At 41.8% G+C, this 22488-nt stretch overlaps 1 protein-coding gene and 1 non-coding gene across 2 annotated transcripts; one reads left to right on the forward strand and one right to left on the reverse strand.

The window, feature by feature from the left end:
- si:ch211-213d14.1 (uncharacterized protein C11orf53 homolog) lies at nt 1-10963 on the reverse strand. Its single transcript, XM_026365161.1, has 5 exons — nt 10774-10963; nt 9638-9738; nt 2691-2730; nt 2213-2517; nt 1-721 (listed from the first exon to the last, which is right to left on the reverse strand). Exons 1-5 carry the CDS (start codon nt 10781-10783, stop codon nt 302-304), a joined length of 876 nt encoding a protein of 291 aa, XP_026220946.1. The 5' UTR covers nt 10784-10963; the 3' UTR covers nt 1-301.
- Nucleotides 10964-20376: 9413 nt separating this feature from the next.
- On the forward strand, nt 20377-20448 carry trnaq-cug. The gene has a single exon. It is a non-coding gene; the product is annotated as a tRNA-Gln (tRNA).
- Nucleotides 20449-22488: the final 2040 nt, after the last annotated feature.

The raw sequence follows: 22488 nt of genomic DNA on the forward strand, positions 1-22488 counted from the left end.
TCTGCAGACGTACCCGTTCAGTGTACATTTTCTTCATCTCACTACATCACTGTTTTCTCGTCTTGAGCACTGTGTTTTATACAAACCAAACAAAAAGACACACGTTTTTACAGATGAGTGTTTTCCCATCAGAAAAGACAATGATAATGTGGATAACATGGTGCTGGGGGGATGCATTGAAATTGTCCTTTCAACAACACATCTCCCAGGGACTTCTCTCTGTGCTGTCAAGTGCTTGTGGAGTTTATTGCTTAACTATCAGTGAACGCTCTACAGTCTGAATCCGAGGCCCAGCGCCCACTCAGTAGGCCCTCCTGATCTCGTAGGGCGACCAGGAGCTCACCCCGTCATCTTTAGCCCAGGAGGCGTGAGCCTCGCTGCTGGGCGGGAGGCTGCCGTGGCCGTCACCCTCCTCTGTCACCATCTTGGACACCAGGTCGCTGACGGAGCTGCTCATGTAGGGAGGGCAGGGGAAGGTGGAGGAGGGGATGGGGTAGGAGCTGCTGGTGGTTAGAGGGTGGTAGTGGGCGTCCTCCAGCGGGTGAAGGGTGTAGGCCTGGCCGCTGGATGAGCCCCGGCTCGGGGCGCGGTACTGCGAGGGGCTGCTGGGTGGCTCCGGACTGGGCATGGAGGGCGGGACACTGATGGAAGCCAGGTTGTCTGGACAGAGAGCCTCCACCTGGGATACCGGCTCTGGAACCGACTGGTCCCACGAGTCTCTCTGAAGCAGGAAGAGAAGACAGGATGAGTCACTCAGTCATTTATTTCCTTGTCCTGCACTGACAGAAGGAAACGTGCTATCAGATGCTGCCACAGCGACAGCTTCACATCAGAACAGGAGTGCTTTTGTACTGATGTGATGTCATTTATATTTCCCCTTAACTGGCTTAAGCTTTCTATATTTACCAGACTGCCTGGAGAAGCACAATAAAGAGACTTTGTGCTGCGTTTGATTGTGTTTGAAAGAGTCAGTTCACTCACATTATCAACAAAAATCCTTTTTTTCAGACAATGTTCAGTTTTATTTGTCCAGATTTGAAGTCTGTGGGTTACAGGGCCGTGAAATTACATTTGATTTCCTGCAGCTCCTGGGTTACTTTTAATGAACTAACATAATGTGACATAAGTAAAAAAGTCATAGGTGCTACTCAGTACAGGTTTAAGGTGGAAAAATAAGTTTCAGTTCAAGTGGTAATGGACGTGCTCCCATTCTAATCCACCAATGCTTTAGAAATACACTGTGTGAAGACTGTTCACAGTGAGTCCTTCTCTTAAAGAGGTGGCTTTCATCCACGCACTTGAATCTGCAGCTGCTCTCAGCTTTCCAGAGCATCAGAGGGCCTCAGCTCATTGTTCAGCAGTCCAGCCTGTCACACAGCTCTAAGGTTCACTCTTTGAAAGGAGAGGCTGACATCGACTTACAAGGTGATGACATGTCAAACGCGTTCACAACTTGTCTCTGCTGATTCCAAGTGTGTGTGTGTGTGTAACACAAGCTTTCAGTTGAACTGTTTAGGTCAAGCTGAGAGTAGCTCATAATAACAACTGATACTTTATTAATCCCTTTGGGGAAATTCTTTGTGCCCTCTTGAGGCGCCAAGGGTTTGGGGTTTAGTGTCTTCCCTTCAAAAAAAGAGTGTGGATGTTCTCAACACATGGAAGAAGTTTGAGGAAGACTTATTTCAATGTGAAGGATTCAGTATCTGTAGTATCTGTAGTATCTGTAGTATGTGTAGTATCCTTTAAGACAGACGAGGTCCCACTGGACGAGTTCCATACAGTATAATCCAGAGCTAATACATGAAGAAATTCACATCTACTCTCGGACAAATGTCCAGTTCATCATCTCTAATCCACCTGATTTGATTTTCTTCTGACTGTGCACGTTTCACTTGAATCAGTCTCACATCCTGCATTTGAATAAGACTGTGTGCTTTCACTTCCTTCTGATTATTTGCAATAGCTGCACTGGTCCGTGGAGACTTATTGGCTCCAGGTTGCATGCCACTATGATGCTAGTATGTGTGGAGCTTCCCCCATTTATTACAGACATGTCACCGTGTTCTGCAGGAATGTATGGGCAGTGTGACCTGTTGTCAAGAAGTGTTACAAGAAGTTGTCACACACATTTCAAGCCCGTGTGATGACAGAATGGAAAATGAATTTGTCTTTTACTAGTCCCTCTCACTGAGAGACGACCTCTGAATCTTACCAGAAATAAATGTGAGGACTCTCCACTGAAGGGAGGCAGCAGGGACGAGAGGGCAGAGGAGGGGAGGAAGGATCCTCCGGAGCTGGAGAAGGCGGCAGCACTGCGGTAATCCCCAAAGGTCTCCGGGTAGTAGCTGTCAATGAGGGAGGAGTAGCTGCTCATGGAGGAGGGCTCGCAGCCCAGAGGTTTGCCCCCGAGGGTGGAGGAGTAGACGTCGGGGGAGAACTGCTTGGTGGATGGACAGAAGTCCGAGTCGGAGATGAAAGGACGCCTCATGCCGTAGTAGCTGGGCAACATGTGAGAGCCTGCCCACAGACAGACAGACAGACAGATTAGTGAGACACAGCTGTGTGTGTGTGTGTGTGTGTGTGTGTGTGTGTGTGTGTGTGTGTGTGTGTGTGTGTTCATGAGACTAGTTTGGGTTCTGTGAGCACTGATTCAAGTTGTACTAGTAAAGACTGTTTCACTTGATTCTCACCTGGCACCTGGACGAATGAGGGCGGAGTGGTCGATCCTCCCTGTGATAGAGACAGAGACACGAGACATGAGTTGAGGGTTTGAGGAGTGACAAAGTCATCAGAGGAAGGGAATGAAACTGATCGTCTCTCTCTCACATGTCGGCCGCGCTTTAACACTGGACTCCCATGTCCTCACTTTGTTAAACTGACCAGTCCTCCTCTGTTCAACACTGGCGTCACTGAGTCTCATGCTGTGTTTGAGGAAGTATTAAACCTCCATTTGCAGATGTGAAATACAATTCCATCATTTTTATAATAAGAGAGTTTTGTCCGATTTTATTGTTTTAATGTCATTAAGCATTTTAATTACTTCATTAGTAAGTATGAGGTGAGTCAGGTGAGTCCTGAACGTTTTTACTAAACAACAACTGTAATTATTTATAATGGTTAACAACCACCCAACATGCAAAAAACATACATACATAAAAATGAAGATAAAACCTTGGCTGGAGTAGAATCCTGCTATGTCGCCGAGCCGCAAAGCTAAATATGATCAGTTCCAGACTGGACTCCATCCATTCCCACAAGAGCTGATCCATCATTAAACTACACATGTTAAAATATGCTGATGTACTGCATATTTTAACATGTGTAGAAACGATCTCTTTCATTTTAGTAATTATGTTCAGAACTCCATGACTCATCCATCAATCTAATTTCTCCATATTCCTGCTTCTGGCACAGAGCATTAGACTCTTTAAATGTACGAGGACGATATGACATCTTTAATATTCAATCTTTAAATAGGGGCTGATGTTGAATTATTTAAATGAGATGGAACGCAGTCATTCGGTTAATTTGGCTCTCTAATGACTGATGTGGCCATGGACGTAATTCTGACATAACTGCTGTGGGATCAGTGTGTCAGGAGCTTCAGATGTGAACCACATTCATTTTACTGTGATATTAAAATTACTGTCTTTATAGACTTCAATGACTCCATCTGCTTATAATTCATTGCCCCCAAAAAGCACCTCTGTCTCTCTCTCTCTCTCTCTCCCTCTCTCTCTCTCCCTCTCTCTCTCTCCCTCTCTCTCTCTTCCTCTCTCTCCCTCTCTCTCCCCCTCTCCCCCCACCCACTTTGCGCATGGCTGCGCCCAGGTCACATAAACACAGTAGGACACTCCCATAGATCATGTGCTTTAAGCTCTGCTCCCTGAAACATGACACCAGAGCCCATAGGAGGAATAGACCAACAGCAGCATGGCGTGTGTAGTCTTCTGACATGAAGCCTATGAAAATGTGTTGATAGTGGAGAGTGAAGAGTTCGTTGATGGACGATTGATGAAACATAATGCAGTGGTTTTCATCCTGAAATATTATTTGTTATGATGAAGGAAAATATACAGTCCACCCACTTTAATCCACTTTTTCATTTATTTATTTTTTCTTTTACGCTACCTATTAAAATGTATAATGTATAAGGCAGAGAGCAGTTTAATACCTTTCATGTGCTTGTACAAACTAGGATTACTGGACATATGGAGAAACCATCGCCCCTTTAAGGACTCGACAAATGAATCATGTTTGCAGCAAAACATGCCACTGAGTGGACACAGCCACCATGCGGCTGATGGTTGTCTGTGACTGGTCAGAGGATTACGTACATGTGCTTCATCGTGTGATCAAGTTGTGTTTCAGTAACAGAAATGTTTCTCTTGTCATTGGTTTAAGCAGCAGGAGCCCTGCAAGTAAGATGAGTGTGTAGTCTGTTAACATTTGAAAAATGTACTGGGACATTTATGTTTGTTTTGCTATTTACAGATTTGAATTTAAAATGAATGCTGAAATTCCTATGAAAACACTATGATTCACTAACTGCTGGGCTCTTCCAGGGAAGTCATAATCTTAAAAACACGTGTGCAATCCAGACGAAATAGAGGAACTGCCCTGTAGCAGACCATTATTTTCTACTCTGTCACACAGCGTTATACCGTTTTAACAGCGCATCAGGTTGTACTGGTTGAAATGTTAGAGGCTTTTGTCTCCACAGCATATTACATTTCACAGTGGATGTTTTAAATGGAGGACTCTACAGAGAAGCCATCTTAGCTTTAATTAACAGCCCACGCATGTTGAGAACCTCTCACCAATCAGTCAACAGGTTGATTGTGGAGGTCTTTTAATTCAGCACTCTCTCACTCTCTTTCTCCGTCAAACACAGCCTGTTCAGGGTAAATTGTTAATATGAATTATCAACGGCTTCCCCACAACGTCACACCTCCTCCATGTGTCACAATGGAATCCACAGATGTGGATTCACCTTCCCAGGACCTTAAAAACACAAGGGGGTAGCAACTGAAACTAGTAACTCTAGTTACCTACTAATGAGCATATCCATTGCAGCCTGAGACAGTTTCATACAGTTTGACTGAGCTTCACGTCTTGACGTTGAGCTGTTCTTGTCACATTATAAATTAGTAATGGTCAAATAGGGCTATTTGGATACTAACATGATGTCTCCACAATACAACAAACGCATTAAAGACACTATTGAATTGTAAAAGGGGCTACCAATAGTATTAGCTCAAAATAAACTTAAAAAGGTGAAGTACCAAAAGTAAACGTACTTCTTATAGAGAATAAGGTCAGTGTCAGTGTATTATCAGGTCACTGTGGTGCGTTCAGTTACAACTTCGTAAAAATGGGGCATAGAATAAATAACTGTACTTGAGCATTATCTTACAATGTAATAACAAGTTAATACAGTAACAACAATGAGACAGAGGTATTGATAAAAAATAAAGTAATATCATGGCGGATACTAAAGTAATAACCAGGTAACAGCCTGATATAGGCCATTAATGAAATTAAGTAGAAACTATTCTTCTTATACTTCTTTTGAGTTTTTGACCTCCTGTTACTGACAAATGTCCAATGCTGTTCACGTTTTATTCTTAAAATATTACCTCAACATTATTCTGTCATTACTGAGCTGTAACGTGCTACCATTGTTTGAATCCCTCTTCTTTTGAGTAGCTTGTAAATGTTCACACTGAGGATCGATGTAACCTTATGATTATAATGCATTTGTCTTTGTCATTAATCAGATTCCAAAAAAGTACACAGTAACTATATTTATCAAATAAATGTAGCGGAGGAGAAAGTATAGAGTTTGCCCCTGAAATGTAGTGAAGCAGAAAATGGTAATACTCAAGAACTGATGGCTACTCTGAGGAATCTAAAATATGAAACATAGTTTGTAGGTTGTTTCAACAAGCGTTCACAGTTTGTTGTCCCCAGTATTCATGGAAAGTTTAGAAAATAATAATACAAGTAGAAGTCGTGTTAAAACCTTTAGCTGGTACTGTATATTTTTTTATTTCAATTTTACAAATGTGTTGACTCCAACATTAACCATTTGTGTGTCCGTTTCTATTTTAAAAGCTGAGGCTAATTGGCACAGAGTCGGAGGGACCAGGCTGCAGAGGCACACAGTCAGGGTTTGACAGGACAGAATTGTTTGCATACTGCTAACATGAAAGAGTTGATATTAAGCCTGTGTTGGCTAGGAGGCAAGCAAATTTTGAGGACAGAATTTGAATGTGATTTGCCAGCGCCAAGACTTCCTCATGTGGCCCAGGTACGGCTCAGTGCATCTCTGAAGGCTGCGTATGGAAATCAGCGAGCTCAAGCTCAGACAGTGCGTGTGTTTTTGTGTGTGTTTGTGGTGGAGTGGGGGGTGGGGTAATGATGATAGATTTATTTAACCATATTTCACAGAAAAAAGCTCTTCCTTCCTATGCAAAGCACTGTTCATTTTCTCCTAGTCCCACTACCTGTTACATGCTGATATTTTCCAAACAGTCACACCTATTTCCCACTTGAAGTGAACGACCTCACTATGCACACAGCTGATTCATTCACTTTCTTGTATTTTCTCAAGTGTAATATTTATAATTACTAATTGTTTTTACCATATCATTCTAATTATAATTACAATCATAATTTGAATTATGTACAGCCAATTATTAAAGTTCTGAATTGTGACTTGTTGGTATTTTTCACTCAGAATCACTAATGGGCTGCTCAGCATTTAAACACGCAGCTTTTTTCTATTACACGCTTTGATTTCTCGCTGCCCTGGTTCATTTATGTAATACCAACTTGTTTGGACAGTCCACCTCAATGGAAACGTTCTCAGAAAAGCAAAGCTGATGGAGTGAAATGATGTAAGAGCTTGAGATTTTCACGGTGGCTCGTCATGTTTCAACATGGCACGGCTAACTCTGCGGTCAGAGTTTGCTCTTCTCACTCAATGGCCTTTTATTTTGACAGATAAAAGGGTGGCATTACAGTAACTAACATAAAGACGCGAATGGCTTTAGTTATTGTGAGTCTCTTGGCATCAGTAGAGCTTCACCATTCACACACTGGGAATCATTTCAAGGTGGTTCAACTTAGAAAAGTGACTTCTGCTGCTAGATTGAAAGTTGACTGAAGACAAAATAGTTAAATGTCATTTTATTAGTTTAGAAACTTAACTGAGAAAACAGCTGAGATGATTGTTGAATTCTTTGTGCACAGCGGGTAGAGATTGAATTCAGTGCTAGTCTGGATCCTGCTTTACAAATGTTTTGTTGTTAAGAGTAAATTAAGGAAACTTAGTCTAGACATCACGTTAATAAGAAAAGCTTAAAAGATGTCCCTACCTGTCAATGATTACTTTTACACTGTGCACGTGTTTACACGATGTGGCAGTTAAATTAGCTGAAATGTGGACAGAAGTGGCAGTTGTGGGGTGAAATGCTAAAACACAGCCAAAGACAGATACACAGCTACAGCTATCTAAAGTTAACTATCTTTATCATGTGATAGTGCTAGAATATAAACTATTCTTTTAACATGACTGTAACATAACTGCATCTTTATTCGAACCATAATAACACAGGTCTGATACAGCTGCCGCCATGTTTTTTCCTCCTTCACTAGTAACTTCTTACATTCTCACAATGTCTTTCTCTGTTCTTATTGTACTGTAGCAGGAAGTCACAACACACGTGGCACTGGCTGCAGGTCACACTGTGTGTTACTCCAGTGGATGCGGTGGTGCTTTCCATCATTCACCTCACCCGCTCGGTCAGCCAGTCCATCTCCTAACCATGTAAATGTTATCATTTCTCACTCATCGCTTCCTTATTGATTGTTTCTAACGGTAGATGCCCAGTGCGTCCAGTAATATAGTGCAACATCACTGCTAGGGATGGTAGTCTAGGGGGCGGCAGTAGCTCAGGTGGTAGAGCAGTCGCCTACAGACCCCAGGGTAAGTGGTTTGATTCCTGGTTCCTCCTGGCTACAAGCTGAGTTGTCCTTGATACAGAAACCCCGTAGTAGCACCGACTCAGTCTGGCAGCTGTCCAAAACGAATTTCCCCAAGGGGATCAATAAAGTATACATGATTATTAGTCTACTTCTATACTGATCCACAGTCAGGTGTAGTCACAGTAATGAGACTCACTGAACAAGAGGGATCTAATGCAGAGGGGATGAGAGTAACAGCATGGCCGAGTTGTTCTTAGTTGCTGTCATGATACTTTCCAAAATACATTGTTCTCCAACGTTGCATCACTTGTTGCATCAGAGTGTAGGAACAACTGCTCTGATGTGGTTGCTGTAAATGACTCAATTTTATATGATATGATAAGTTCAAACCTGTTGCTGTGTTATTCCAACAGTCAGTGTGGTCCTTATTCCTACAGTATCTTCAGGAGAATCAAAAGCAGCAGCAAACTGCTGGCTACTGTCTCATCTGTGGACTCCCTTACAGGGACATCTGTCTCCTCTCCACCCTACTGCTGCTTTCACATGCAGTTGCAGCATTCTGCTTTCACACCATTCATGTCTCCAGCAGATGCTGTCAGGTTTCTGAAGTTTCATCAAGTGAAAAACGGACCTCAGCCTCACTAATTCACAGCCATGCAAGTTGTAGTTCTGCTTACACAAAGAGGCTGATTTAAAGCATCTATTCATTGTTGACAATGGACTATCAATAGCCTTATCCTTAATGTCAAAGCACAGAAGGAACAATAGCCAAAAGGCAATTATGGGCATGAAAATTTCACTACGAGCATTGCTCTGGAGAAGGATAATTTTTGGACTTTCTCTTTGTTGCATCTAATGGCGTTTTCTCTTTTGCCTTTTACTCAATCCTGTCATTACCTGAGTCATTAGTGGCCTACATATCTATAGAGTGGACATGCCAATGCTAAACAGAAAACAAACAGTGGGTACTGTCCTGTAAAAGCCCTTTGACAGGTGGTTTGTGGGAGTGAAAAGCCAGTCTTGCTTGTGCATGCAGACGTCTAAAGCAGGGTCTCATTGCTCTGACTACATGTGTGTGAGAGAGTGTGTTGGCGTCTGTTTCTGAGACAATAGGAGGTTTGTCTGTGGCCTGTACACAGTGGAGGACAATGTCGGCTGCCAGGTGTGTGTGGATCAAACTTTGCATAGGCAGCCTCCTGCACTGCCTTTTTTCTGTCTCTGTAGCATACCTGTCCACCTCAGTCCTACCAACCTGCCCCCACCCCCACCCCCACCTCAACCTCAGGGGAAATCATGACTGTCCCCATTACCAGCATTGTGTCAGTGCTCTTTTGTGAGGTAAGGATGCAAGTTGGCGCTTTGTGTCCCTCTCTACACACACCGTGCTCGGTGCTATTTACTGATTGGCTTCGTGAGCGCTTCGGGGGAGCAGAGACAGAGGTTGGGGGAGGTGCAGGTGGTCAATGCTTAAACCATAGATCGTTAGTCCACAATACAAGCCAACATGTAAACATGGAGAGGACATCTTTAAAAGGCAACCTCTTAATTGTGTCCCCACCCCACAACCGAACATCAACTGTGGCTGCGATGAAAAATGAAGTGGGAAGAGACAGCACGGGACAAAAGCAGAGCAGTTTGTGCTTACGCTGTATCTGGGTCCATTTGTCTGTCGGGATCGCTTCTCTGCCAGCAGGTCTTTGACTGTGTGCTTGACTCGAACGCCTTGGTACACCCTCTTGGAATATTCTGGACCGAGCAGAAGAGTTTGTGAATCACACACACACGAGTCATATTTAATAGAAATCCAGAAACTGTTGGACTAGTTACACCAAACAGATTTTCATCCCATTCCCACAAATGTGTGTTCATTTGAATGTTTCACAGTTTTATGCATATAGGCGAATGACTCTTTAGGATTGGTGTGTAAATGTCATGGAAATTGCCTTTGGTTTGGTCGATGCAAATGGACTACTAAAAAGAGGCAATTTACTCCAAATGTTCACTGACCGGTGGGGTTTGGAAGGTTTAGGAAAAACTACAGTATAGCAAAAGAATCAAATCACTGCATCAAAACAAGATTTTTTTTTTTTTTTTGCATGCACGCATCACATTAGCAGCTCATTTGGTATTACTGTACATTTGGTTGTCACTAATCTGTAAGTTGTGCTGGAGTGATTTGGGGACATTCCTGGGAAGCAAAAGCATAAACTCAATGAAAATGCAAACTTTATTATGCAAACGGATAATGCATGCAAAAAACCTTATGTAAAAGATCCCAGCATTTTGAATGGATCTTTTAGATAAGAGCCAACTTTGATGAGCCAAGGATAATTTTCTAAATTACCACACTTTTCCGTATTTTATCTAAATGTGAACTGTTGCTTTGCAGGAAAACCAAATGTAAGTACGGTTTTATTCCGCATTCAACTATATTTCATGAATAATGTCCATTAGCAGTGGCAAATACTTTGATGCTACAAGCTGCTTCGAAATATCAATCACAGATTTCTGTAAACCATAGATTGCACATTGTTCCTGGCACATTTGTTGCACCACCGATAATAAAGAGATCAATCGCTTACGGAAAATAACAAATCAGCAATGGCACATACTCTATCACATAATTCCCATAATACAAATAAAGTTGTCATTCACATAATAAATGTCCTGATAATTTTTTTCCCATTTAAATCTTAAACTTAATAGGTTAAAACATTTTTACAACAATTCTCAAGTCAGCAGGAGCAGCTGTCAGTGTGGATATGAATGAATATGTCTTACCTGTGTCCATGATGCTGCAGAGCAGTCTGACACACACACACACACACACTCACACACAGGCCTCTCTGTTCTCCCTCTGCTGTATTTGCCTACAGTAGTTAAATCCCAGTGTGCTGCACCATACTGTGGTGTGGCATGCCACGATGGGAGCTTTAACCACGCTGTCAGGAGGGCAGGGACACATGGAACATGCCACCTCACACTGCAGTCATGAGGAGGCAGCTCTTCAAAATGACCTTTATCTATTTGTTTAAATGCAAATGTCTGGTAGGGACGTTTTTTAGACTATTTGCATGCGCAGTCAAGATTAGGGGTTGGAGGCAACAGGAGCATGGAAGAGAGGCTGCGAAGCTACGTGTCACGCCTCCCTGAACCCCCACTCATCATCTGTATTTAAAAGGATATATTGTTTCCACATTTTGAGTCATAGCTGACAGAGTTGTCAAGAGTCCCACTGTGCTGTGGCTGGCTTGGGAAAAATAAAAACCCACCGACGTTTCCTCTCGTGTCTGTGAGATGAGGTTTGACTCTGATCCCACCTGGCATCCAATTAACGCTCAAAAAAAAAAAAAAAACCTCACAAAATGAACATGACTTTCCCAAATCGTGTGTGACGTCGACGCCATAAACATTTCACATGGCTACATTTTGACACACATGAATTCATAACGACACTGATACAAGCCAGATAAACTAGCTAAACATTAAAGTGGCACAATTTATCCCTGCTCGGATTTGCATGCAGTTTGGAGTTCAAACAGAGATCCTCTCCTTGTTTCCATATGATCACAGAGATCATGCATGTTTGACGTGTTCCCAGTGAAAAGCCTGCAGAACTTCACATGCCGTATGATCGGATCATATATGATCACGCTGGGGAGCTCACCTTAGTCACCTGAAATAACACAGTGCATGAACCAGCATAGCACACCTTCAGACTCACTGCTCCACAGGGACAGGCAGCGGTGAGACTGTTGCTCTGTATTTGCACTAAATACTCCAATGGTGGAAAGGGGTCAGCACGGGTAACCTGCCTGGTCTGCAGCTCCACAGCATCATACACAGCAAGCTGTGAGGAACTGTGTGTTCTGACAATCAGAGCCACGCTGACCCCTGTCCAGCACTACATTAAAACCATTGGTGGACATTAACCTGTCATACAGTGCAGCGCCCAACTAATTCCACATTTACTAACATATGATGCTGTTATTGTCCGTTTTGTTGTTGTCTATATCCAGACTACATGTTCACAAGTAAATTATTATGAACAAACTTTAATAATCCAGCTTTTGTGTTTTACCAAGTGACTGTAACTCGAGGGGCTTAAAAGCTTTTTCTTCTCTGGACAAAAGAGTCCGTATTCAATACACTGGGAAAACAAAAGAAACAAAAATCCATGGGGTAGATGGTGAACTGTGTGGGAGAGTGTTAACAGTGACAGAGACACAGAGGGCTGACCATGAGTGTGGTGCCTCCACATGGTCAGTCGAGGTTTTACTGGGCAGAATGAGGCTCTGAGCTCAACGCTAACATCCAGCACCTTCTTACTGACGCATTTGCGTACTACTACTCTGTGTTTCTGCAACAAAGGCTACAGTGGATTCCTTCCTGTCTATAAGCAGCCATTGGTTGCTCACTACTTCACCAGTTTCCTCCCATGCTAACAGCAAGGTAAGGAAATCCAAGTCTAAAACCACATTTCCCAGAAAGTTGGGCCACAGTGTAAAATTTAAATAAAAAAGAGAATGCAAATATGTGCAAATAACTTTACACCTGTATGTGTGAAAAGTTATCAAACGCTGAAACTAAGAAATCAGAGAAATGGGCCCATTTTGAATTTGGTTCATGTTGCAGCGTCTTTGGAAACAAGGTTACAAACATAACATATGCTGGTACCTTTGGTAAAGTGGGGCAGTGGGGACTGACCTGGCACTGAAGCTCATTTACTAACCCATTCACAGAAGCACATCAACGCAGCAGCACATTCACATTGCATGCAGGGACATTTATAGTTACAAATTTCTATTCACAGTGGGAGAATAAAGGGGTTTTTACAGCAGTAGAGATGCTGCTGCTGTTCATCACATCGCATGAGTCAGTCCTGGCGTCTATAGTTAATTATGAAAGCGGACTTCCTTGTTAGTAGCAGTGTAGTGGTTCATTGTATATTTGTAACAAGTTGATGTAGTGCGTGCTGAGCGCTGCGTGGAGTTTTTATCAGTTAGTGACTCAGAGATAAGCGTAATGCACATCTCTCCTTTGCAACGGACACCTGGAACAGAAGTAGAAGGGACAGAGCCGTCCAATGTCTCATTATGGCACTGACACGATGGGGTCGGATTCATTTGACTGTCCAAATGTGTTCTCATGTCTTAATAAGACTTAAAATGCTCTTTCTGTTCAGTTGATTCAAGCCAACAGCGATCACACAGGTACAGGAGAAAGCGACAGGTACAGGAGCTTTTTTTTTTTCCAGGGAATTTCCTTTGGTAAACTGTAAGCGATTTGTTTCTCAAACACAATGTGGGACTGTGCTGTGGGCAGTAGCTGCAAACAAGTACTGTATAGTGCTGGTGGTAATGCTGCAGGGACACAAGCCTGGTAGGCTTACATGCTGTACACTTTTGAATAACAAGATACTTGGCCTACAAACGCACATTTGTATAGCAGCTAATGGACCATTTAGAATGCAAATTGTCCCGAATGCTGCCGTTTAACAAAGACTCTATTTTTGGTGTTTCTTCAAAAATCCATTTCAAATGTTTTATGTGGTGTTATATGACTAATGAACTGAAAAACTAAAGAAGGGTTAGTTACATATTCAGTTTGTCTTTTGGAACACAAGAATATTTCAGCACATGTCAATCTTTTCATAAGAACATTTTCAAATGGATGTACTGGACAGCTTTTCCTGTAAATGCTGGGAGATGCTGATTCTGCACAAAGTGCAGCAACAGGTTCCATTTAATGAAAAGTTAAATGCTGAACGAGCCCCTGCAGCTTCTCTGTGGTGGATGACCACAGGTTAGGGGTAAACACCATGTAGTGTTGTAGGTATTTAAATGTGCATTTTCCAGTTACAGACTTTCCTTCATCTTTCAGTTATTGGGCGTGCACATCACTACATCCAAAACTTTATCTCTTGAATGTACCTGCAGAACTCATCGACTCCCACATTAAGTTTGACCTTTTTTAAAAAAATGAACTGTTAATAAAATCAGAATACAGTCAAAATCACTGAAAACCTACAGTTGGTTGAAAACACACTGACTGGCCAAAAAAAGTAAGCACCAGAAATTCTCTAAGCAAATGGGTATGAGCCTTCCAGTGGTTAATTACTGCAGTCATCAATATTATTTAGCTGGCGACGCCTGAATGTACTGAATGAGCAGGTTTTTCCATCAGTGATTTCTTCTGATGGCACAAGCATATTCCAAGATGACAATGACCAGACCTCAACCCCAACGAGAATCACTGTGCAACAGTCCGATCCTGTCATCAATACAAGCTCCTGGTGTGAAATTAATGCAGCTCTGGATGAAAAAAAATGTCCGCCAGCTTCTCTGGGCCTAAAGGTCCTCTCATAAGCAAAGTGTAAATCTGTTATAGAGTACATTATAGCACAAACTCGGCACAACCCTGACCAGTCATCATGTCTTCCTGACAAGCCTTCAAGGTACGACACATCTGCTCTGCCACTCTCTTCAGCCTCACAACACAGTGGTGGAGAGGAGCCGAGCAACAATAGGACCCTCGTCTCCAGTCACAGTGAAGACAGAAATCAATCAGCTGCATTAGCAGTGGGAAAGAGGGGGCTCGAGTGTCTGTGCAGCAGAACACACGACATGAAAGTTACGTAAAGGCTTTTTCAGAGGTTTAGCTGCTGGCTTCCAGCATCAGCCTGCCTGGTTTTAAGTGATTTGCACATTGTTGCTTTCTGTTTTATTTACATTTTACACAGTAGAAACAAAAGTGGCTTGTGGACTCAGTAGTAAATGTGTGTTTCTGCAGTGACTTTAAGTGGAATCCTTGACTTTATCCACTAGAGGGCATTAAAAGACAAGCCAACACAGAAAAGAGTGAGCCACTGACAGCAGTGACAGGTAAACAGATGGACTGAAACAACACCTGCAGGTAGTAACTCAACGCAAATCACTATGACGGTATAACAGAACTGGCAGATCCATAAATTATAGACACACTTACATATGAGGATGAGTGTCGGTAAACACACATCAGGTCTCCCAAGCAAGCGGATGGGAGGGGCACAAACACAGTTTCTCTCATGTCTCTGTCATCCGGGCATGTTCTAACAGCTTTTGCTTATCATGCTGCACTGCTGAGTCATGATTTATCACAGGCTCGGTCTGATCCCACATCTCCTTAGCTGCTGTTAGTCTCCACTGTCAACAAAGAACAGACTGTGCTCGAGTCGGCCTGATATATCAGCCCGAGCTTTTTTATTGGAAACTGGATATGAGCCAGTCGCTGTCTGCTCATACAACTGCTCGTAATGTACTATAGCACCAATAATACTACTGTCAGCTCTGTGATAGTGCCACTGACTGCTACTACTACTAATAGCAATACTACGTAATGCTATACGTAATAACAATACAATCTCAGATGCTGAATAAGAAGTATTTTTACTTGTTAAAGTACATTGTTCTGATAACATCTCTGTAATTTGCTCAAACTTAAATCCTGTCTCATAAGAACTGTGTTGCTACACAATCAAACTGAAAGTCAGACCACCTCTTTACAATGTTGTTTGCATGAATACATATATAAGAAGCATCAGAAGATGACATTCAGCCTGTGAGTATGTTACTGACTAATAATCCTCATGGTTTAGTTCATGGGTTTGTGGTTTGAATAGCCACTGGTAGTGCTGGTTTGTAACTGTGTGGATGTACTCTTTGGTGTTCTTGATGATCTAGAAAGGCTTTATTAGAGCATCCCATGAGTTCTACTTTCAGTGGCAGTTAGTTTCTTTGGAATACTTCATCAGTGTGTATGAGAACTGGATAAATGACCGAGACATGAAACTCCTTTATTTCTATCAGAGTGACTTGGTCTTATCCTCTTAACCTCTGGCTTTGTCGACGTCTAGCCACACAACTCTAATGTCGAACCCTAACCATCTTTGTCTGAAGGTCCAGCCTCTGCTGACACTAAATATTAAAGAAATACATTTCTCAAGCTGGACTTAAGCTAAAGAGACCAAAAACAGTGATTTATCTTAAATACGCTGTGACTTGGAAAGATATTGACTCAGTTTAGTTAAGTGAAGCTGTACTCAGTGAACATCATTTCTCACATTGTGCTCACACTTTCACTGACACTTTTAGCAACCAAGACATATTCAAACACATATTTATGCCAATTTTATATTAAGACCAGCTTGAAAAATCCCTAACTGTTCCTTAAATAACTCCTGCGTAATGTCAGCTACTTCTGGCAATCTGCCGTCTCTGTCTGCCTCCAAATTCTCTCCACGGTGTTGTTGTAAACAGCTGCTCGACACAGGGTTGATCGAGGCATCGGGACTGAATAAAAAACAGTAAGTTTAGGGCAGGAAAGCAAAACAATGGGCGAGTGGCAGCATCATTCATCATTGGTTAGTCACTGCAGTGTTCCAGCTGTGTTTCTATTTACTCCTGAATGCAGACATGTTTACCTCTTCCTACTTATTCTTACATAGCAGAACAGCCACTATAACTCCCTCTACTCCTGCAAATAAATATCAAGTCTTTCTGCTCGAACTCACATCACTTCAGTTCTACACCAGCTACATTCTTTAGTCCCTTGTTAGAAAGAGTTGCTCGGATGTTACGTAAGAGTTGAGGAGTTGAAGAGCAACAGTCCTGCCTTCTGTCTACAAACGGCTCACTTCTTCACATCCTTTTGGAAAAAAGATCCATCTCCAACTTACGTAAATGTCACATGCTTCTGTGAGAACCTTTGAAGACAACAATCAGGACGAAACATGACTGGATGGGGTCTGTCAGTTCAACGCCTGTCTGTTTGGAGTCCACTTCTAAATGTCTGTCATTTACAGCTGGACTTTCTCATTTAGAAAGAAAACCAGCAGAGCCATGTGCACTGTGTGATACACACTGAATCCTAAGCTGTTATTTCGTCTGTCACCATCAAGAATACCTCGTTTCTTATCACAGGACACGGTCTTGGACCGTGGATTGGAATTTTCCAGAGGACTGAATATTCTTTCTTGGACAGACGATGAAGCTGTATTGGAGAGAATTCTTTGTGGGTTCCTGTGTGTATCACGCACATATAGGGATTATTCTCATAAAACTAAAGCCCAGCTTGTAAAGCTGTGGTATGTCTCTGAGCCCCGGACACACGCTTTTTCGTGGAAATTACAGTGCTTCGTCACACTCGAGAGAAATATTTTACATTTTTCAAAGAGCCTGGAAGATGTATTTTGCTGAGTGGGGTAATATAAATGTTTATTCGAGGCCTGTCTGAGCACATATTCATGTTGGGCTCAAGGAGGATCACTCACATGCACCTGTCTTACTTACTTATCTCACTACGATCGATCGTTTGACACAAGCCTCTGCAGAGCTGCATCATATTCATCCCCTGCATCCTTATTTTAAAACTGGTAGTTAATACGTCACAGTAAAGTTCTATTAGGTGTCAAACCAAAGTGGACTTTTGTAAATAAAAATAAATTCAAGCAACTTCTGGATAAAGAGTTTAAGAGTGAAGGTAAGTACCTGCCCCGTGATACACTCCTGTCTATTTTACATCCCTGCGCAGAGGCCTTCACCATGACCAGATGTTGAAGAGTAGGCAGAGGAAGCTCTTAATGAAAAAGGGATTTGAAATTGTAGGCGATCACAGCAGGCAACACAGATGTTAAAGAGAATGGGAAGTTAATGTGAGCCACACCGTTGTGAAAAATGCTCTAACGTCCCTGAGAGAGACTCAGAGGTAAGCACTCAATACGGATTTCTAGTGTATAGGGTCTGTTATGTACAAGAAATAGAAGCGTGGGCGTACAGAGAGTTCAAGACAAGTTGAACATGGTACGTCTGGATGCAGCTATAACAGTCAGGTGGGGGACGATTTATGATATTGAGTGGGTGTCTGAGTGGGAGTTAGGATGGTAACGTAATGCTACAGTGACGTGAGAAGCACATAGGTAGTGAAGAAAAGGGGGTTTCTTGGAATTAGATGAAAGAGTAAGACCACTTGAACTCTGCTTAGGAGGGGTAAAGAGGGACGCTGAACTGTATTTAAAGAGGCGCCTCGAAAGCATTTCTTTACATATATATCTTAATATTAGCTTTCTCTCAATAAACCTAACCCTCACTTTTAAACACTTTTTACTGCCTCTTTGTCTGATTTTTATGAAGAACTGCTGCAACATTTTTAACACTACTAAGAAGAGAATTTTTCTGAACTGGCCCAAGAGAATAAAACTGTGACACCACACAGTGTTGCATGTTGTTATCTGCACACTTTTTGTTTTGCTTAAACTATTCAAATTTCATAGAGAAGGAAAGAGATGAGGAAGGGAAATAAAAAGAAAAATGTCCCTACCTGAGGTAATTATGAGTTATTACCCTTATCTTGTTTTTGGACTGAGTGCACACACTTTACATGAGTTTAAACTTTATACATCTTTATACAAAGGCAGAGTGATCCTCACAAGACAGAGGGTGAACATAGAAATCCAACTGCTGTGACGTCAACTTCACATGTTCTATTCCCAACTTTAAAAACAGACCTAATGCTTGATATTTGTACTGTCGCGTTTTCTAACACCAAGTTGGACCTGCCAAATGCACGCCTGGTAAACCACACAGGTGCTTTCCTACACTTTTGTATGGCGGAATTTGAGAGTGGATCTTTCTCCAGGGTGGATGGGAGTGGGACATAATCCCGGACAAAGCCTTTGCTTGAAGGGCCCAATTTACTTTGTTAAACATGATTTGGTAATCCTACAATTAGCCTAGTTTTCAATTAAATGACCGATTTCCCAAAAGATGATTACAGTTCCTCCAGGACAAGAGACTGTTTTGAAGTTTGATGATAGGTCTGACCTCAGATTTGGGGACTTATACTTCAAAGACAGTGCTTGTTGGAGCTCGCTCTATCCGGGGTTGTGCATTCAGGAAGTTTTGCGGCTTTCCAATGGACATTCACCCACATGTATCTTTAACAGCACCTGGTAGTGTTAACATTTTATCCATCAACATATCTGCTATTTTGTCCACCAGCAGCGTATTTTCTCACTTGTGCAACACTTTTTTCATCTCAAGAAAATTTCTGTGCCCAGATGCTCATACACCCAAATTGGTCTAATGAGGGGATTAAGAGCAGAAGCAAATGTTTACATTCCCCTCATGACTCCTTCAGTCTGGATTACACTGTACAGTACCACCTGGGCCCGGCTCACAGACCGAAGCTGCTCTCAGTTCACAGACAGGCCAACACGGGGCTGAGCCTAGAGGTCGGCATGTGGTGTGGCTAGACACCGCAGGTTCAGCAAAAAACCATAAGCAGATGTAAGAACTGTAGGAATGTGTGTGAGGGTAAGAGGTGGCGTGTAATGTGTTGAGTGAGGGAGAAGGTGCCACACCATAAATATAGCCTTTTCACTTGATGCGTGAATGTGTACCCCGTTCTGGCACCTTCTGCAGCAAAGCACTGTTTACAGCTTCAGTCTTGAAATTAGATTCTCTTGGCGAAAGCCTTTGAAATACTGAATCACACACACACAGAAACCACAAGGTCGGACAGTGGCATGAATAGGGAGTGCAGTAATCCGTCAGGCCACCCAGTGTCCAGTGTTTTAGTAGACAATGAAAACAAAGTCAACCCTGATCTCTTAACCAGGACTTCTTTCCACTCAGTCAGTGGAAAAAAGTGTAGCAACATAGAAGAAATCTTTCTAATGAGCTGATCACAAGGTCTGTCTAACTCCAGGACTTAGCAACAAAGTAGCTCTGCGAGTATATGATGGGTTTTTATTACATTAGCTTTTTTTAGCTTATTTTGATAACTTGAGGATTTGACACTGGAAATTCTTATTCAGGAATTTTGTGATTTTTTTTATTAACATAAATATTTAAGTTATATATTTTTAATCCAATTCAGCTTAAAAAATTCTAATTCTAATTGTCAGATCTTTAAAACAAGAGTTGCCCTACCCTGAAGTCTTTCAGCTTCAAATGAGGAGTTAAATTAACAGATTTCTTGCTTCCCAGCATGCTTTATTTGGAAGTTGATGCTCTCCAAATATTGTTGTTTCTTGTGGTTTTAAGGGAATTTAAAGAAAAGCCATAGTGATAACGTGTACATTCCACATACTGTACATTACATCAAGGGCTGTAAATCCTCATAAAGGAACTTTGAGGAGTCAGCTCATACTTCACATGAATATCTAAGGTTTTATTTTTATGCTAATTCAACCTCAAATTGCTTTTTACTGTCAGAACATTACAGTTGAATATATTCTTACTTCACTAAACTCATTAAATTAAGTTTGATTAATGTATTAATACCTAAGCAAAAACAAAATGATGGTGTTAGTAGCTCTTTACTATCTTTTGCATTTTTTGCAGTGGTTTCATGGTGTAATGGTTAGCACTCTGGACTCTGAATCCAGCGATCCGAGGTCAAATCTCGGTGGAACCTAAATTTGGGGTGGTAGAGCGGTTCCTCTTGGCTACTTGCTGAGGTGTCCTTGGACAAAACACTGAACCCTGCAATAGTGCTGACCTACTGTCTGGCAGTTGTCCAACTGCAATTGATCCAAGGTGATCAGTAAAGTATTTATTATTTAAAGAAAACACTTGCTGTGGGGCTTTAATACAGGTCACGGTTGTTTATTTTCACAGTAATGAAAACAATGTGAAGCATGGGAAAGGTTCAGACTGATTTAAATGACCAAATCTAAATTAACCACCTTAAGACATGAGGATACAGAACTGACTATATTTAACTAAGATAAGATTGAATTCTGATAGAAGAAGAACTGAATCCTTTGCCTTGAGGTAAAATAGTATACAGCCTTTTACTTGTATACAGTAAGTTGTAACAACAGCTTATAATTAACAGTGGGGCAGTTTCACACCATGTATGACAGGTTTGAAAGTTCAAACAATTGTGTAACTTGTTCATTAAATTCAGAGTCAAGACTCAGGATTAAAAAGAACTTTATTAATTCCAGAGGGAAATAGTTTTGCCTGTTACAGCTGCTCTCTGTTCAAAGGGAAAGGAAGAGCCACACCAACACCAGTACAAAATAACACAAATAAAAAATACTCAATTAGGACAAAGGAAAATTTAAGTATGAATAAAGTTGGTCTGTAATTGTCAGGAGTTAAATGCACAATAACCACTGATGACATGAATAACGATTATAATGCTCGTTCTCCTTACAGAGAGGGGAAGATTTGTACAGTTTAATGGATACTAGAAGCAAGGATCTCATGTGATGCTCTGTGGAGCACTTGACACTGATTTGAAGTGTCCAGTCAGGACACTGTGTGGGCTGGATTCGGAAAAGTTTGGTGCGTCGTCTTTTGAGCCACAACCCGTAGAGCAGAGGGCAGTGCCAACACTGGTGCTCCTAATCACACCTACAACATCTCTCTTTGTTTTGGTTTTATGGCCTTCAACATTAAAACTACATCCCGAGCCCTAACCCTCCACTGTGCTCTGTCTAGCCTCGCCTCACCCTTTTTGATGCTTTTTACACTCCACAACCCTTCAGGTAGGCATTGAAAGAAACTACAATGAATAAGAATGCTACAAAAAATACAGATCAAATACTTTTACAAACAAATATGTCTGCACCCGTGTCAAGCTGTTTGGTGAGCCTGTGTCACAAGAGGCTTCTCCTCACAGAGCATTTATCTGTTGCATACTATAGCTTAAATTTTCGAATAAAGTCTCATCAACATGCACAAACACTCAAACGTTGCCTGACGTTCACTCCCACTGCACTGTTTTTTTAAAATTCACATTGATTTATCTTTATCTAGCAATAAACTATTAGAAATAACACAAGAAAACGTTACGTCTTGATCCTACTTTGTGTGTGATACCAGATATGTAAGTGCTGAAACACCTGGGGCAACATTAAAGCTAATGGTCTGTCGTCAGCGGCTTTGCGTCAGTGGATGAGGTTTTGTTCATCCGATGCTCTGCAGAGCAGCTGGCCAGAATAGAAATCAAATGTTGAGGGCAATGACATATGAAGTGGAGCCTGCAAGATTGAAAAACAATATGTCCAAACCAAATGGATGTGCAATGTGTGGTCAGGTCATGAAGCCTTTTTGCCACAGGCACTGTGAGGCCTGGAGTTGGTTTGCAGATTTGTCCTCTGGTCCTGACTTATGTGAGGTAAGGAGTAAGGTACACTAGGGGCAGGCTTTTGGCTGACTGCCCCGTAGATTACAGAAGTTCAAATGCTGATTCCATCTGCTTAAATCCATTCATTCATCTCTTTTCACTGCAGCTTGTGTCATTAACCCTCTCCTTATTCGTTGCTCTTGTACATGACCTTGGATGTTTGCTTTCCAAACTGACCTCATGAATGAAAACAAGTCGGTCCATAATGACTGTATTTCATAACTTTCTGGCTGTCAGAGGCAGGCCTGACAACTTCAATTCATTTATCGTGCAAAAGCAGAGAAAGGCCCACCTTTCTATGCTCCTGCATGCTGATTT

The sequence above is a fragment of the Anabas testudineus genome, chromosome 13, assembly GCF_900324465.2.
Source record: "Anabas testudineus chromosome 13, fAnaTes1.2, whole genome shotgun sequence".
In the NCBI taxonomy this organism is placed as follows: Eukaryota; Metazoa; Chordata; class Actinopteri; order Anabantiformes; family Anabantidae; genus Anabas; species Anabas testudineus.

Coding starts and splice junctions, on each gene's coding strand:
- si:ch211-213d14.1 (XM_026365161.1), bottom strand. Junction 2,731..9,637: donor CAAATGGACCCAGATACAGC/GTAAGCACAAAC, acceptor TCTCTATCACAG/GGAGGATCGACCACTCCGCC. Junction 2,518..2,690: donor CTCATTCGTCCAGGTGCCAG/GTGAGAATCAAG, acceptor GTCTGTGGGCAG/GCTCTCACATGTTGCCCAGC.